This window comes from Syngnathoides biaculeatus, chromosome 12 (assembly GCF_019802595.1).
Source record: "Syngnathoides biaculeatus isolate LvHL_M chromosome 12, ASM1980259v1, whole genome shotgun sequence".
Classification (NCBI taxonomy): Eukaryota; Metazoa; Chordata; class Actinopteri; order Syngnathiformes; family Syngnathidae; genus Syngnathoides; species Syngnathoides biaculeatus.
In genome coordinates, this window is record NC_084651.1 from 5281333 (window position 1) to 5299874 (window position 18542).

The 18542-nt window shown below is 45.0% G+C and overlaps 2 protein-coding genes across 2 annotated transcripts in view; one reads left to right on the forward strand and one right to left on the reverse strand.

Moving 5' to 3' along the window:
* Nucleotides 1–4434: 4434 nt before the first annotated feature.
* On the reverse strand, nt 4435–6372 carry marveld1 (MARVEL domain containing 1). The gene has a single exon (XM_061837941.1). It carries the CDS (start codon nt 6033–6035, stop codon nt 5532–5534), a length of 504 nt encoding a protein of 167 aa, XP_061693925.1. The 5' UTR covers nt 6036–6372; the 3' UTR covers nt 4435–5531.
* Nucleotides 6373–6433: 61 nt separating this feature from the next.
* LOC133509551 (protocadherin-15-like) overlaps nt 6434–18542 on the forward strand; it is a 284180-nt gene continuing 272071 nt past the window's right edge. Inside the window, exon 1 of the mRNA XM_061836682.1 lies at nt 6434–6498. The gene's annotated coding sequence lies outside the window, so the exon portion shown is untranslated. The remainder of the gene's footprint in view (nt 6499–18542) is intronic.

Below are 18542 nucleotides of genomic sequence, written 5' to 3' on the forward strand. Positions count from 1 at the left end.
TTATTTCCCTCGCACCCACGCAGAAACGCGAAAACACAGACGGCGCTCGCGCGGCCCGGCGGCCCTTTAACCACGCTCTCCGGCTGCATACTGCAGCGATGCACATTCCACAGCCGAGGCGGAGGAAGAGGAGGGCGCGGGGAAAACGCGGCGGACAAGTGAATGGAGAGGGAGGGCGAGTCGCAAGAAAGAAAGAAAAAAAAAAACAACACGAACGCCGAGCACAAAACTTCCAGTAGGCGACGCGGGTTAACACTTCCTGTTTGTGTAAACAATGAATTGCCACATAGTGGGGCTTTTAGTGTTTCTCTTTATAGTTCCTGAACATGGTGAGATTTGTTTTTTTTTTTTTTTTTTGGGGGGGGGGGGTTGTTACAGCAGCCCCAACCCCACCCCCAGACGACAGAACTGCTGAATGAATGCACTGTTCATGTGTTGTGTAAGGGAGAAATCAATCCTTTTTCTATAGCGCTTGTCCTCACGAGGGTTGCAGGTACTGTACACGCTGGGGTGGTCGTCAGGCAACCACAGGCCACATTGTTAAAAATATGCCTTCGCACTTGAATTATATGACAGCGAAATCCAGTGGTTTGCATGAACAATGTATCCAATAGGTCATGTATTACGTAACCCTATTTTTACAATGTGATGTTAAATCCTCTCTCATTTAATAGTGTTTTGAGAAGATTTTCATCGACAATTACGAATTTTCAGGGGCGCTGCCATTTTCGCGAGTCACATGACCTACGTGGGCGGATGTGACGTGTACTGTGCCGTTCCAAACGCTCGATTAAATGGGACACCATTTATGTGTACCGCTGATTTCTCGGATTTATCCTCATCTGATGAAGAAATAGCAATATCGGTTGATTGGGAAGACGGAGGAATACTTCCATGCAGATTTGAACCTGCGGCTGTAGAATAATGTTGAATATTCGGATGGATAGTCTGATGAGCGAGCTCCGTTGCCGGGCCGCGAGCCGAGCTTCGGCGTCCGGGGAGGCCGTTAGCGGAGCTTCGGCGGCCAAGGAGGCCGTTAGCCGAGCTTCGGTGGCCGGGGAGGCCATTAGCCGAGCTTCAGGGAGTGAGCTAACAGCGGCACGTTACACCTCACATCCGCCCACGTAGGTCATGTGTAACGTGCCTTTCCAAACGCTCGATTACATGGGACACCATTTGTCTGACGAGCGAGCCCTGACGGCGGGCCGCGAGCCGAGATTCAGTGGCGGAGGCCGTCAGGCAAGCTTCGGCGTCCGGGGAGGCCGTTAGCCGAGCTTTGGCGTCCGGGGGAGGCTGTTAGCTCACTCCCTGAAGCTCGGCTAACGGCCTCCCCGGACACCGAAGCTCGGCTCGCAGTCCGCCGCCGGAGCTCGCTCGTCAGACTCCTGCGTCATTCCCGTCCGGAGAACCATCCGCGGCTGCCGTCCCGGAGCTCCCGGGGGCCTTTGTTTACGCAGTTATGTCGCGCTTCGGCCTCCGAGCAGGCAGACTCCGTGGCATTCCGCCTGAAGAACCATCCGAATATTGAACATTTTTTACAGCCGCAGGTTCAAATCTGTATGGAAGTATTCCTCCGTCTTCCCGATCAACCGATATTGCTATTTCTTCATCAGATGAGGATAAATCCGAGAAATCAGAGGTACGCATAAATGGTGTCCCATGTAATCAAGCGTTTGGAACGGCACGGTACACGCCACATCCGCCCACGTAGGTCATGTGACTCACGAAAATGGCAGCGCCCCTGTAAATTCGTAATTGTTGATAAAAATCTTCTCAAAACGCTATTAAATCAGAGAGGATTTAACATCACATTGTAAAAATATAGATATTACATGACCTTTTGGATACATTGTTCATGCAAACCACTGGATTTCCCCTTTAATTATAACCTCATGTAATTTTTTTGGGCCCAGTGTTAGGATAAGAAAGCCCACGTCGTGACTCTCCGTTTGATATCGGTGATATTGTGTCATAACTCTGCTGCGAGACAAAGCAAGATGTGGTTTGGGGGAGGGGGGGGCTGTTGCATGAGGCAGACGATAACTACTCCTTTGTGTGTCTTCATGACCTCATCTTAGGAGAAATAGACACAATCTGTCGACCAACCATCAAGCTGGATTTGTCTGCCCCCTCGCACGGAAACCTCCAAAATCAAAGTATTCAGTGACTCTTCAACACGTCAAGATGTACTGTATAATAAATGCTTCAGCGCAATAAAGGTGGGGAAATACTGATTTGGAGTCTTCATTTAACAGAACATGCATGTTTTGAGAGTGTTGGAGTAACCCAGAATGGTTTGTTTTCACTGCTTGCATAAAGCCCGGTCGATTTCACACCGTGAATGGTCTGCTCCGCACACAACACTGTAAAAAGCGCCATCCATATAAAACTCAACTTCCATTCTTATTTCATATTAAGGTGGGGGCCGCAAAATATCATCTCCCGGGCCGCAAATGGCCCGCCGGCCGCATTTCTGAGACCCCCGCTATAAAGTATCAGCACGAGGATGTAAATTGAATTCAAACGCGCATACAGCAGGAAACGATCATATCTGACCAGATGTGGACACGATGGGGAGGCTATTAATGTGGATTCCTCTTCCTCGTCAACAGGCGCCATAACTGAGACTCTCATCACGTTGCTTCATAGGCCACGCCGAATGTGGTCATTTGGCTTGCATATATACTGCAAGCGTGCGTCTACTCTCGGAGGCGTGGACATGTAGACACTTCATTGCTTAAGTCCCAGAAGGCGGAAAAAGAGAAAGAGAGAGAGAGAGGGTGGGGGTCGGAAGAGAGAGGCGTGGGGGTGCTAAGCTTTTAGAAGTGCAAGATGTGCATCTTGCTCCCGCAGATGGTCAGATGTTAACCCTTGCGCTCCTACTCGTCTAACACACAGACGCCACCCTCGAGGGTGTTGCTTTGCAATACCAAGTACTTTTACTTTACTTTAGCCCTCTGTGAGCTGGCGTCTACGCCAGCTGACTGTAGGGGGCGGGGCAGGGTACGCCCAGGAAGTGTCGCTCGACATTCGCAGGGCGTACATGTTGACAAACAACGATTAACGCGCGTCTTCTCGGTGTAACGTGAAAGGAAACAGAATGATCGATGTAAATGTAATGAAATTTAATGTAAAATAATGAAGGTTAGGATCGGCTACAGCACTCCCTTTTGAGGATAAGCAGCTCAGAAAATGGATGGATATGATACTAGCCTCAGGTAGTAATTTTATTTACAAAAAAACATGACCTTTTGGCTGGAAGAGATCAATACATTTAGTACAGTGTATTTTCATTCATTTCAGTGGGGAAAGATGATTTGAGATACAAGTGTTTTTTAGTCACAAAACTAAATTCAGAAGTCAAGGTATCCCCATATTCAATTTTATTGCCGAGCGGTCAACTACTTCTCACCACGTAAGACAGCAGGCAATGTGAAGATGTCACCCTACAATTAACAAATGTTTTATGATGGCGAGTTCCATTCTGACGGGTTATTTCAATTTACAAGAGTTCTCAGGAATAGAAAAATAGCTTTGGAATTACAACCACTTGGAAGTCAAACCTCTGTACAAACAAGCGATTTGCGCGAGATTTAATGGCTCCCCGAATTTAGCCGCCAGAGGAACTTGTGCGCAGCTGACTGGAAAAGGCCGAGACGTTGAATCACCCCCCCCCCCCCCCCCCGTTTTCATTGGCCGCACATCAGCCCACCTCCAAAACCCCCAACAGACTGTTCCGGTATGAACCAGATACCCAAACACGTACACTTGCTATCAGCTAGGAGACTTTCAGACTTGCTATCAGACACGGAGGCACGTTTGAGGCGCTTTCATGTGGCCAAAGCGTATAAACGATCCCTTCTGGTAGGCTCAGAATTTTTTTTTTTTTTTTTTTAATCTCCTGACAGGAAGTTGCTCATGGGGGCTTCTGTCATTTGCCCCCCCCCCCCGAAAAAAATCTGTCTTTCATTTGGGGCAAAGCCATCAAAGTGTCCCTGGCTCACTCTTCCGCATACTTTGTGAAAACAAAACAAAACAAAACAAACCCACAAGAAATCACTTTGTCCTCTTATTGCTCTTTATTTTTGCACTTTTCCGATTTTTGGCTTGACAAACGAACACTTTTGTTTGTTAAAGACATTTGAGGCAGCAACAGTCACATGACTACGTTTAGGCTTTGCGCGTACAGCAATGTGACGGAGGGCACTGTGAAAAAAGTCAAAAACTGTAACATTCATTCTGTTGCTAAAGGACCAGTATAGAAAAAACAGAAACATATAATATCTATATCTATATATAAAAGATCATGGGTATAAATTGTTATAGTTGTACCACTCATACTGTATGACAATGTTTTCTACTGCAGTGACATAACGGATAAAAAATAAAATACAGGGGTGCCTCAGTTTACGACACTGTTATTACAAATGGCACTTGGTGTAATAAATTGGAACACGTCACGATAAGCCACACTCAGTTACCCTCATATTTGTATCAGGGTATATCGCCTCCATGGCAACAGAATCCCATAAACCGAGGACCCCTGTAGTTGATGCCTGACCCCCCCCCCAAAAAAAAGAAAAAAAAAGTAATATTCTCTTTTAGAATCATGAAAACAATCCACTTGTGGATGTATAAGCACCTTAAAATCGAGAGAGAAATATGTTTTTTCCCCCTCGTTTTATTGAATTGGACAAATGGCAAGGAATCCGGTTGCTGACATCACTCACTTGACCACGCCCTTTAAAGGCAAACATAAATACAGTGGACCCGTGCTTGAATATTGATAATTGACGGCCATTATAATTCTATTGGAAAAAATATATATATTGTAAGACACCCAAACGTTATACAATGAGTGGGGATAAACTACTATTGAGCATTTTTGGTGTTGGATCCCCCATAAAAAAATAAAATAAAAGAAAGAAAGTAAAAAAGATTGGGCAAATTAATTAATTAAATTAATGCAACAACGTGCATGATATGCAGTTTATTTGTTAACATAATTTAAATAATTTTCCTCACCCCTTATGTGGAATCGCGGGTGTCCAACGCAAGGCCCGCGGGCCAGATCTGGCCTGCCATGTCATTTTGGGTGGCCCGTGAAAATCATTTACTTGATTCCGGACCAACATTTCAAAGGGCCTTCACTTTTAATAATGGATTTTAAAATGGGGAAAATAGGCGGGAGACAGTCGAGCAGGTGCGTTTAGAATGCACAAAAACGTCATAGAAGACCAAATTCTAGAAAAAGTCGAGCACAGTAAATCCGAGGTTCCACTGTACGGTATATGACGCGTGTGATTATATATTTCACGCGGTTCCACAGTCAGTAGAGTCTCAGAGGGAAAGCATTAATGACAATTTGACCAGTGACAAAAATGAGTTTGACACTCGTGTGTTTAAATAGATATCTGCATTTGTTGGATTAAAAGAAAATACAGTGAAGTTAACTCTTCCTCATCTTGCTGTGGTTTAGATATATATATATATATATATAAAAATAGGAAATAAAGAGTAAGTTGCTACCCTCAGATGAGCGTCTGCTCCCCTCGGCTCTTCCTGCAGGCACCGTAGACCACCGAGAGCAGGAAGGCCAGGCAGCACAGGCAGGCGAACACCGAGGCCGTCAGGTAGACCTTGTACAAGCAGAAGTGCTTGTACTGCTCCAGGTTGCAGTACGAATTGCGATCCGTCTTGTAGACCATGACCCCCACGGCCGGCAAGTAGAGCGCGGCGGCGGCCACGTCGTGCGCCAGGTTGGCGCTCAGCCAGCGGGGGCCACCGAGCACGGGCACGGCGTCCTGCTTGTCCAGCAGCGAGACGAAGAAGAGGCCCAGACACAGGAGCCAGAAGAGGACCGCCACGAACAGCACGAAATGGATGGAGCCCTCGTACTTGTTGGCCGCTATGGTGACCCACAGGCCGGCGCCGAAGACGATCTGCAGCAGGCGGGCGACCCCCGGGAAACTCCGGAGGAACTTGGCCATGTGCTGCCTCACCTGGGACTGCCCTGGTTGGGGCTGGGGTGCCATGTCTCCCTCTTTCCCCTCGTTCTCGTTCTGTCAACCCCTTCTTACTCCTCCTCTTCCGAGTGTCTTGTGTTCCCGAGCAGGGCGGGTGCTTTCTGCCAGCTGCTGACAGCTGGCAACTTCTCCCCCCCCCCCCTCCGCCCAAAAAAATCGAACAAACGAGCACCCCTTAGAATAAGAGATCTGAGAAAAAGAACCAACTCTGCACGAGGGATTAAAAAAAAAAAAAACAAAATCCGTCTTCGCGTATGTTTCGTCTTTTCCGTTTCCTCTGCTCAATGTAGCGTTTGTGTTGCTGGTGGGGAGGAAGGGAGGGGGTGGTCCGAGATTTGAAGCGAGCTCCTCCCTTCCTGCTGCTGGACTGCCGAGTCTCATCCGTTCGCATTTGGATGCACCCCCCCCCCCCCCGCAACCCCCACAAAACAACGCACATACAACCCGATCCGCTGTACTCGCTGCACAGAAGGTAAAGTAAAATAGCCGACTCATTAAAGGTCCACTGTCATGAAATGCATGATTTTTTTTAGTATGTAATCAATGCGTTTTTTCACCACAAAACATGATTTTGACGTATAAAGCTTTTTGTAACTCCCGCCATGAAAATCCTCGAGAGGGATTTGTTTTCGAGAAGAAGCAGGAAGTGACGTACATGGCAGGGCCGCCCTCAAGTGGACTCGTTTGTTTCTATCAGTTTTACCTGCTGGTAGGTAGCTCGTTGTTCCTCCGTGTTAGCCAAAATGCCGGCTCGTTGCATTGCTGTACATTGCTCGAACGCTCGGGAGGATGGATTTTACCCTTCATAAGTTTGCAAGAGACCCGGTTCGTCGTGAAAAATGGATTGCACGGGTGCAAAGGACGAGAGCTTCGTGGGCTCCAAATGACAGGCAGGTGTGTGTACAGCTACTAAAAAAAAATAGTTTGGGGCGGCCCACGTAATCGGTCTCTCATAACATAACGCAACTTTGCGCATGGATGACGCGCTCTCTGCTCATATTTATTTTTTTCGGATCGACATTGAAGTGAATAATGTTATATGTATTTTTCATTCCATTACCTTATTTTAGAATGTTTATAGGGATGACACTTGACCTTTAAGATGCCGTATTTCACTCCTCAGCGTCGTCAGTACCTTCAAACCTGTATTCTTTGTTACTTCTTATGGTGAAATACTGTACACACACACACACAAAAGTAGTTATGACTGACTGAAATGACTTCCAACAAGCAGGCTGTATATTTTATTTTTCAATCTTTGGTATATTGGACAGGCATATTCCAGTACAGCTCTCAACAATTTGGGTCCTAATTGGAGACCAGCACAAATGACCCCGTTTGCTCATCATTTCAGTTTGGCCTATGAAAATAATGTTTGCATAAAGAGCTGGCGTGAGTGCGTTATTTTTTTTTCTCCTCCACTATAGTCATTGCACTGATAATCATGCTATGTTAATGTTTTATATTTGTAACCTGTTAAAACATAATTTTATTGAAAGTGTTAGATGCGCATTTGTATATGTGCGCGAAAGTGGAACTGTATTGGTTAGTAGCTCAACAAATCCATTTTCACGATTAACCAAAGAGTTGTGCTGAAACAAGTTGCATTTATATGGATTTCTGCAATATATTTAATTGATAATAATTGCTGTGGAGTCTGGCCCGAGACCTGAGCAAGTTGTTTTTGTCACCGTGACGCTGTCAGCGTTCCTCTCGAGGGCATCGCAGTATAAACGCACATGTGGAATATATTTACATAATCCATTATTGTATACATGGTGATGTGGCAGTTTTGTACGGATAGGTTGCCTTATATCACGGTCCAATTTGATTTTTAATCATGTTTCCTGTCTTGCCCATCCTGTGGATGACTGGCAAGAGATTTAATGTAAACACAACATGCTAATGTACATAGCCACAAAGTAATTGTAGCTACACACAGGTAAGTTGGGTTAACAGATAGAGTTATGGATTTTTAATACTTAAATTTCTTCCTTCTTAATACATATGCCGAGTTGAGATAAGGAATGTGTTTTTTTTTTTTTTTTTAATTTAATTTAATTTAAATTTTTCTCTCTCCCACTTTCGATTCAGTCAATAGTCATCAAAATCGGAGTCTCTCCAATTTCTCAAGTGTGCAAAGTTACACATTTAGAAGTGGGGGGTGGGGCCGGGGGTCACCATTGCAGTACAGTTACAATTTAGTCCATTGATCCAAGATGAACACTCGAGTGGTACATTTTGCACAACGGCTCATCTGAACAGTTGTTGTTCTTCCTCCAAGCTCCGACTAAACGTGAATATCACCGGCGTTATTCTTCTCCGCCCTTATGAATCACACTTGTGCTCCCGCCGCCGTTGCCATTTCGGCCGCAGCTCGTTTTCCTGCCGCGGTTTTCGACATCATCACAGCGAGCCCATTCCGAGTCGTCTCACAAGGACGAATAATACCGCTGCTCAGAAGTGCGGTGTTGCCACCGAGTTGGAGGGGGAAGGAGATATGTTTTTATGGGCAGACTTGCAATTTCTGTGTCCTTCTAGTGCTGTCTTACGCCGGCCATTTTCTAAGATGACCTTTTTTTTTTTTTTATATACTCTTCATCATTTTTGTGGCAAAAAGCATTTCATCCCTTCGAGTAACTAAAGCACTTTTGAGAAACTGGTTTTCATTGACTTTATTTACACCCCAAACAGACTCCACAGGAAACGATCGGGTGGCCGCCTGTCCAGATGCGTCAACAACATGATATATATTTTTTGTTTGGTCCGGTGGAGGCAGTGCCAGTTCCTTCTTCGCATACATATTTTTCTACCAACTTATTCTTGCCCCCAGTACATATTATTCATTGCAATATGGAATGGGAATCCATTCAAAAAGTTGGTGTATAGATGTACTCAATTATTTTAGAACATTTTTTTTTGTTTGCTAGCTTTTCAACCAACTCACAACTTCCATCCATCCATTTTCTATGCCGCTTATCCTCACGAGTGGGGCAGGGTACGCCCTGGAAGTGTCGCTCGACAATTGCAGGGCGTATGTGTTGACAAACAACCATTAACGAGCAACTTCTCAGTGTAGTAGGAAACGGAATGACTTTATGAAAGAAACATCCATCCATCCATTTTCTTTGCCGCTTATCCTCACAAGGGTCACGGGGAGCACTGGAGCCCTATCCCAGCTGTCAACGGGCAAGAGGCGGGGTAAACCCTGAACTGGTTGCCAGCCAATCGCAGGACAGATTAAGACAGCCGCACTCACAATCACACCTTGGGGCAATTTAGAGTGTCCAATTAGTGTCGCATATTTTTGGGATTTCGGAGGAAAACGGAATGCCCGGAGAAGAGCCACGCAGGCACGGGGAGGATGTGCAAACTCCACACAGGTGGGTCCGGGATTGAACCCGAGACCTCAGAACTGTGAGGCCAACGATTTACCATCTGACCCACTGTGCCACCGGGGATTTTTTTTTTTTTAATTTTCCATTGTTTTTATTCATTATAGTACATGAAATTTATTGATGTAGGGTTAAAAAAAATCCGTTGATTTATCGTAGCACAATGTTTTTTTTCAAGTCATGTTTTTATTACTTGTCTATTTAGTAGACAGATTATCTCAAACAATAATTTCTCAATGAAATAAATGGATGTATTATTAATCAATAACTAACAACTACATTTTATATTCATCGATCAATTTTCTGAGCCGCTTATCCTCACAGGGGTCACGGGAGTGCTTGGAGCCTATCCCAGCCATCTTTGGGCAGGAGGCGGGGCACACCTTAAACCAGTTGTCAGCCAATCGCAAAAATTTTACATCATGCTTTTAATAAAAAAAAAAAAAAAGCAAATAGTACTGTACCATACAAACACAGTAATAACATAATTGCATGGAAAGTAAGGAATTAAATAGTTTATGTTTCATGATAATTCAGTGGGCAGTACGGTGGATCAGCTGGTAAAGTGTTGTCCCCACAGTTCTGAGGACCCGGGTTCGATCCCAGACCCACCACTGTGAAGTTTGCATGTTCTCACCGTGCTTGCGTGAGTTTCCTCCTACATCCCAAAAACATGCAATGCTAATTGGACACTCTAAATTGCCGCTAGGTGTGATTGTGAGTGCGACTGTCTCGATGCGCCCTGCGATTGGCTGGCAACCAGTTCAGGATGTACCCCTGCCTCCTGCCTGTTGACAGCTGGGATAGGCTCCAGCACTCCCCAGTGACCCTTGTGAGGATAAGCGGCTAAGAAAATGGATGGATGGATGGATAATTCAGTGGTCTGGTGTGCACATTGGCCACCAGGGGGCAGCAAACTGTTAGTTTTTTCCTAGAGAACAGGAGGAATAACAAATACATGCCTCAAATCAGATCATTCAAGTCCACCGGAAGTTGACGTACCACCGTACATATACTTGATATTTAATACACAGGAGTGATTCATTTGTGAATATTGTGCATGATTGAACAAAACTGCTGTTTTGAACACTTTTTTTTTCTTTAATTGGAAAGATTCAGCTTAGTGACTCTTTGAATGATGACTTAGGGCATTTTTTTAGGAAGATGACGATATTTAATATAGAGTGGCGATTAACATTTTTCTTCTCTCCAAAAAATCTGACTGCTTGTGTAATTATTATTATTATAATTTTTTTTAGCGATGCCTTGCAATGATGCCATTAGCAACAGGCAGCACTCCAGCACTCTTCTTAAGAGCCCCAAGCAACAAGCAAACATTTATTTTCAAAGTATGCTAATGTGATCTTTCCACTGTGTTTTTGCTCTTTTTGCCGATAAAACTTATCAGTTGCCTCGCACCTGCGCTGCCTCCGGCTACCTTTTGCCCATTATTGTGCTTGTGCCGTCGAGGACAATCGAGCCCTCGCTTCAAGCTGAACCGTGTACTGTTTAATAGTTTATCGCATATGAAAACTTGACCGTTTAACGGACTTTCATTAGCTTCCTCCTAACCTGTGAAAACGATAAAAAGGAGCTTTTCTCGGGTGCTTGAAATTCTTCAACCCATTTCTTTTTATCGTGGCCAGAAGAACAACAGGAATAAGCATTTATTTATTGTGAATACCTATACATATTCCCACTAATAAACTATTCTTAAAAACATTATTTCTGAAGAAAACTTCTGAAATGATTTATTGAAATAACAGTTATTTATTTTTCATTTTTTTTTTTTTTTTTTTTAAAATAACCAGTTAACAGCCAGCGGCTAACATGAGCTCACATACTAATTCGTTGGCCCCATGGACACTCCCCATTTAAAGTCACACACACTCAAAGTCACAGATGTTATAGGCAGTTGACTAATAGCAATGGGTTTTGGCTGCCAAGAGGGGCGTGGCCCAGCCAATGCTCTGGGCGGTGTCACCTCTGACACCTGTCACAGCTGTTTTCCATTTGGACTCTAATTGACCCCTCCGTAGAAATTGCGTCGTCCGCGTCGCTGACCAATTAGAGGCCAGAGATCTGCATAAACCACGCCCCTTTTTGCACCCGCCATTCCCTCAGACAAGGTCTGGCAGGGTTCAGTATAGCTTTTGTTAGCGTTTTATCCCGTATTTGAGTTCTTTAACAATAGATATGGTTAAGAGGTGTAGTCACGGACTTTGTAATGGAGACGACAGGTATCCTGAAAGGCTAGTTGGTGGAGTTCAATTCGTACCCTTTCCAAAACCGAAGACCCAGTACGAAAAATGTCTTTGATGGATCAAACTTTGTGGAAGACCGCATCATCAACTAAATCCATCTAATATCTACCGGAACAGATATGTTTGCTCGAAGGTAAGCCCTATATTTGATTTTCAATACATGTCTCATATAAATGAATTAGCAGTTCTTTGCTTGCATAACATAGCTACGTGTGAATGATTGACACACTTGATCTGTGTTGAGCGATATTTTGCGATGATCTGACTGCACAAACGTGTCGCTTTGTTGGCGGTGAGCTGAGCTAAGCTAAACTGGACTAGCAGTCCTAAAAACCTTCGACGTGCACCGAGACACCAAGACTAAAGGAAGGATGTTTGAGGACACTAAAGTAGTGATTGTCGTACTCGGTCGGGACTTACGTAGGTTCGGCACTAATTTAAGAATAATTATTGAGGGCAGCGCGTGACGTTGCACAAAGAAAACGAGAGAAACGACTCGTAAATCAAGCCTCGCCTTCTTCTTTTCCTTCATACGGCGGTTCACAAACGGCTATACAGATTCTGCACACAAGTGTGATAGGTAACACGAAAATAGGAAAGTGTCAATGACGAATTCGTCTTTGGGTTATACTATATTATATTATGTGGCTTCTCGGTCTTCCTCTGACTCCGGAAAGATCTCGCGCTAATATCGATGGTTTCTCCGTCGATATGCATGGAAATACCATTGAAATACCCCTCGCTGAAATACTTGAAGCCCCGCTGTCGGCTTTTCGACGATATTTCACTATTCGCTAAGAATGCGAGTGAGAAATCAGCTCATAAATCGGACAATTTCGCTCTAGTCTTTTCTTCCTGTGCCGCCATTTTTGCTCATTGTTTGTCTGAGGTTAGCACACGTGGGGTGACGTCACTTCAGGAGGCGTGGTTAAGTGCCCTGTACGGAGGGGTCAATTACACCAGGTATTTAAGTTTGTAGTTTTGTCACTGAGAGTTGCCAGTTTGTTGCCTTGTGTTAGTGAGTTGCATTCACTGCCTGTGGGACTCTCCGCTTCTATGTGTAAGTTAGAGTAACCCTGGTCACAGCGATTCTGTGCCTTTTTGTTTGCTCATGTCCCGTTAAGTTTGTTTGCCCCATAGTCGTCAGACCTCGCTGTATGTCTTTTGGATCCCGCCTAGCCAAGCGTTTCTGTGCCCTTTTGTTTGATCATGTCCTGTTAAATTTGTTAGTTTGCGTTTCTGTGGCCCATTGAACATTATGCCTCTGCCTCGAAGTCCTGCATTTTGGTTACACTGGGCCTCATCTCCTCAGGCGCTGGTCACACCAGATGTAAACAGACCCTGCTTGTTGTGTTGTCACGAAAACCGACTTCCAGTTTGGGTAAGAGCACCAAACGTGTCTTGGTGTGGCAGTAACGCCCCAGTTTCTCTTAATTTATTTGAGAGTAATTACTGGTGCATCGACACGACGAGCGCATGGGTTTGGAAATGATGCGTTTCGGTGGGAAGGGCTCATCTCCGGCTGAGGGACAGAAATGTAGTGGAGAGCCAGAAGATGTCGGACAGCAGACTGAGGGTGGGATATAAATCAAATCCCTCAAAGGACGGTCAGGCTCACGGCAAAGAAGCGTCATGTCTGGGGGAGCGTTGGCACCTCGGCGATCAGGTTCAAGACATGACATCACGGATGAAAGCTTCTCAATGCGTCGATGGACTTTTCAAACCTTTAGATGCAGTTCAAATCAGGAAAGTAGAGCCCTATAATATCGCACAAAAAAACCCACGAAAGTAAAAATGTAAACCGATTGTTTTATTTAGTGGCGCAATCCAATTCATTGTTCTGCTGCTTCTGTTGTGCCTCCTTTGGCCACCAGGGTGCGGTGTAATATTCTACAATCATGCAAATGAAGATGAGAGTTCTACTGCTACTACTGTAATGACTCCATAATATTAGTACGATAAAGTGTATGTTCCTGTGAGTATTTTTACAGTATCTTTTGCTTCACCGTTTCTTTAAATATTCCTTGCTTCTGCCACAGTGGATGCTAACGATTAGCCTCATTTCTTGCCTTGTATGTTAGCATTAAGGTAAGTGGCCTATTTAGTAAGGCAAAGGCGTTTTTAAACCCCAAACATTCCTTTAGTGTGACTTGATTTCGGAAAAAAAAAATTGCAATGTATTTCGTTGCTGTATATTTTTAATAAAATACAATATTGTAGTGCACCTTAATGGTGTGGAACAAATGATTAAACTTGTAAATCAAGGTACCACTGGCAATTTTTATGTGGTGGACTAATCAGTAAAATGGAAAAAAAAAATAGTTTTGCTGCGCTGTCAACAGAGTGGCATTAACAATTATTTATTTTTTTAACTTTCACTACTTTTCCTATGGCGGCACAGTGGTGCAGCTGGTAAAGCGTTGGCCTCACAGTTATGGGGTCCCGGGTTCAATCCCGGACCCGCCTGTGTGGAGTTTGCATGTTCTCCCCCGTGCCTGCGTGGGTTTCCTCCGGGCACTCCGGTTTCCTCCCACATCCCAAAAACATGCAACATTAATTGGACACTCTAAATTGCCCATAGGTGTGATTGTGAGTGTGGTTGTTTGTCCCCATGTGCCCTGCGATTGGCTGGCAACCAGTTCAGGGTGTACCCCGCCTCTTGCCCGTTGACAGCTGGGATAGGCTCCAGCACTCCCCGGTACCCCCATGAGGATAAGCGGCAAAGTGGATGGCTGGATAGTTGGACACTAAAATTGTCCCAAGGTGTGGTTGTGAGTGCGACCTGTTTGTTTCCGTGTCCCCTACGATTGGCTGGCAACCAGTTCAGGGTGTACCCCACCTCCTGCCCCTTGACAGCCCGGATAGGCTCCAGCACTCCCCGCTATGCTCGTGAGGATAAGCGGCAAAGCAAATGGATGGATGGATTATTGGACACTAAAATTGGCCCAAGTTGTGATTGTGAGTGTGGCTGTTTGGCTCGATGTGCACAATTAAAAATAAAAAACTTTTACTTTGGCGGCACGTTGGGATCAGCTGATAAAGCGATGCCTCACAGTTATGGGGTCCCGGGTTCAATCCCGGACCCACCTGTTTGGAGTTTGCATGTCCTCCCGTTACCTGCGTGGGTTCCCTTCTGGGCACTCCGGTTTCCTCCCACATCCCAAAAACATGCAACATTAATTGGACACTCTAAATTGCCCCAAGGTGTGATTGTGAGTGCGACTGTTTGTCTTGATGTGCCCTCTGATTGGCTGGCGACCAGTTCAGGGTGTACCCCGCCTCCTGCCCGTTGACATCCGGGATAGGCTCCAGCACTCCCCACGACGCTCGTGAGGATAAGCGGCAAAGACAATGGATGGAGGGATACTTTTACTACACCAAGACTAGTAGTGTTCATCTAACTGGAGCAGTTCCTGTAATTCCAGCACAATCCAAGAACACCGCGATGCGAAATATGCAAAATCCAACGTTCGGTGGCGCCAGAGAGCAATAAAAGGCAAGCGAGGGGAGAGAGGGGGCGCAGACCGAGAACCGAGCCGCTCACAGGTTGCGTGTCTCCCTTTTTCGAATTCCACTGTGTCTCCAGCCGTGTGAATGGATGAGCGCGGGCGAGTGCATGTGTGTGACCATCCGAGCCACCTGTCAGGGCGGGAATGCAACCGGGGAAAACTCTTTCTCTCTCTCTCTCTCTCTCTCTCTCTCTTCTCTCTCTCTCTCTCTCTCTCTCTCTCTCTCCCCGCAACGAAAAACATCCTCCGCTCCAGAGTCGCCTGGACCCCGTCCGTGAAAGCACCACTTCAACTTCAGCCGGTGCGCTCGGACGAAAGTGAGCCGCACGCTGTCACCAGGCAAGCTGCCTGAGGCGGGTGAGAGAGAAGATTATAGGCGCTCGGGATTGGGGAAAACCTCCCCCCTTTTGGAAGATTATAGGCTTGAGCACATGTGAAGGACATATACCGAGGAGAGGATTAGGTCATGTGCACTCCTGCCGACTTGTCATCTCTCCATGTTCTTGTCCTCTGAATATTTGCGCAATGACCTTTGGCGCACTCGGAATACAGCGGACGCACCTTTGAGGTAAGACGATGCAAAATTTGAGATTTTGAAATGGTTACAATCTCTTGCATTGCAAAATTTTAGCGTCGCATGACGTACCCACTGTGTGGGCTGTATGATTTCACATGCTTTATGAGAGGTGTTGAACACACATCTTTTTCAAATTTTCATGGTCATCTTTGTATCCCCGGATTGTTACACGGTTATTACCCAAGCGGCGTGTTCCGTCAAGTGTCCCGGGGAGTCGACCGTTCCCGGAGCGCCGCTGACTAAAGGCAATTTTCAGGGCAAGGTCCGAATTTAAGGGCAATCGATACTTGCCAACGTGCGTTCAGTGTAATAATAATAATAATAATAATAATAATAATAATAAAAAGGGATATTGAAGCGCTCTCATCCGGGCTACCAAATGTGATGTGACAACCAATAGGCATCATCCATGACACTTTGATATTTTATTGTAGAACTCAATGGTTTTTATGAAGGGGGGGGGGTAGTTATATGGTAGAAAATAGTGATTCTCAAACATTTTTTTAAATTTTTTTTTCATTTTTAAAAATACCTCCTAAAAATACTCGGCCACTGTAAACAAGTAAGACAGAGCTTTTATTCTTAAAAAAAAAAATAGTTAAAATTTTTGTAAGGCACCGTAATATTATCCAGTTTGAGTTTTTACACTCTGCTTTAATATTGGGAAAAAAAAGTTCCGAATTACAGTAATGATTAAATGTGTTGCATGTGAAAGGTAAAAAAAAAAAAAAAAATTCTGAAAGATTAACACAATTATTTTGTACATAAATATAAAATATTTAAGTTTAATTAAGCCACTATAACGGGTTGAATAGTAACATTGAATACAGAAAAATGCAAATAACGATTCCATTAAAATGTTCTCTGCCAAATGCTACCTAAATCTTTGAAAACGGTTCAAAATGATTAAAGTTAAATACAACTGAACTGTTATGACAAACAAAATCCACTGCGACACTGCACAGTTGAACGAGTTAATTCAGCGATTTCGTGGCATACCCCAAGGGGGAGCCGGTGTGCCACTAGCGGTCTGGATACCACACTTTGTGCCTCACTCGTGTAACTCGCACGCAGACGGCACAATCTAAAATTGATGAGCTTGTCTGCCAAAGAAAGTGGAGCTTTCTTGGGATTACGGGGAAAAAAAAAAAGCCTGACCTAAAAAAAAAAAAAAAAAGGTAAAGTGCACACACATTTACCTTTGACTGAACATCCCGAGTGCACTCAAAGTTCAACATTGTATTAATCAACCGGTAGGAATTTAAACTGGAGTCTACTAGTCCAGTGTAAACCGTGCAGTGCTTAGTGAGACCAACATCGTTCTGACTAGTAGCCGATGGAATGGTGGACCATCTTGTTGCCGTTGTTGTCACTGTTATTACCATAAGGTGAAGCTGCCTGTTTAAATGCCCTCGCTTATTTTTCCCCACACCCTCTGGGGAGGTGTGTGTGTTTTGCTATTTTAACATCCACCCCCCCTCTCGGTGAAATGTTCCGAAACCCACACTTTTTCAGTGCACGTTTTTGGGGGGTGGGGTGGGGGTGGTGGTGGATGTGAGCGCTCCAGCAGCCACAGTTTTCCCAGTCAAAGGCTTCACCACCCACTCTTTTCATCGCACCCGTGTGGGCATGTTAGCCGCACTTTTCACACTGGGATTGCTTGCATTACAGATACAACATCGGCGCCTACGAGCCCTTCTGAAAGTAATTGCCACGCCCTTTAAACAGGGTTTATAATTGCATACCGTTGCCCAGAGAACCATACGGGATCAGCACCATGCATCTAGATTGTACGCAATCCTGAACCCATGTTGCATAACTGTGTTCGGTATTTAAATGATGAAACAAACACACCCTTCGCAATTCTCATCAATGGTGTGATCTACCGTATTCATCCAACGACTGTCATTATATTAGTGAATCGGCACGCAAACGTACATTTTGTGGCTTACGAGTTGCTTCTGCATAGAAGCATGACAGCGATCCCTTTTTCACAAAACATGGTTACGCAACTGTGTCTATTTACACCTTTTGACGAAACCGCATCCAGACTTTTTATCTTGACATGACAATGTCACACGGCTCCCACAGAGTGAGGGAAGAGGCAGACTTTCATAACACTTCTCAGATAATTCAAGTGCTCGCGTGTTAATGGATTTGTCTTCTTCTTTTCCTTTCGGCTTGTCCCGTTAGGGGTCGCCACAGCCTGTCATCTTTTTCCATCTAAGCCTATCTCGTGCATTTTCCTCCAACACACACAGTCCTCATGTCCTCCCTCACCACATCCATCAACCTTCTCTCTGGTTTTCCTCTCGCTCTTTTGCCTGGCAGCTTCATCCTCGGCACCCTTCGACTAATACACTCACTCTCTGGCCTCTGGGCATGTCCAAACCATCAAAGTCTGCTCTCTCGAACCTTGTCTCCAAAACATCCAACTTTGGCTGTCCCTCTAATGAGCTCATTTCAAATCCTATCCAACCTGCTCACTCCGATCCGAGCGAGAACCTCAAAGTCTTCATTTCTGCCACCTCCCAGTCCTCCTTCCTGTCGTTTCTTCAGTGCCACCCTCTCTGATCCGTACAACATGGCCGGGCCTCACCACTGTTTTTATCAACGTTGCCCTTCATCCTATCGGAGACTCTTCTGTCACATAGAACACCAGACACCTTCCGCCAACTGTTCTACTCCGCTCGGACCCGTTTCTTCACTTCCTGACCACACTCTCCATTGCTCTGTATTGTTGACCCCAAGTATTTGAAGTCATCCACCCT

Bases quoted from the DNA above. Each gene is read 5' to 3' on its own strand.
- marveld1 (XM_061837941.1), bottom strand. From the start codon at position 6,035: ATGGCACCCCAGCCCCAACCAGGGCAGTCCCAGGTGAGGCAGCACATG.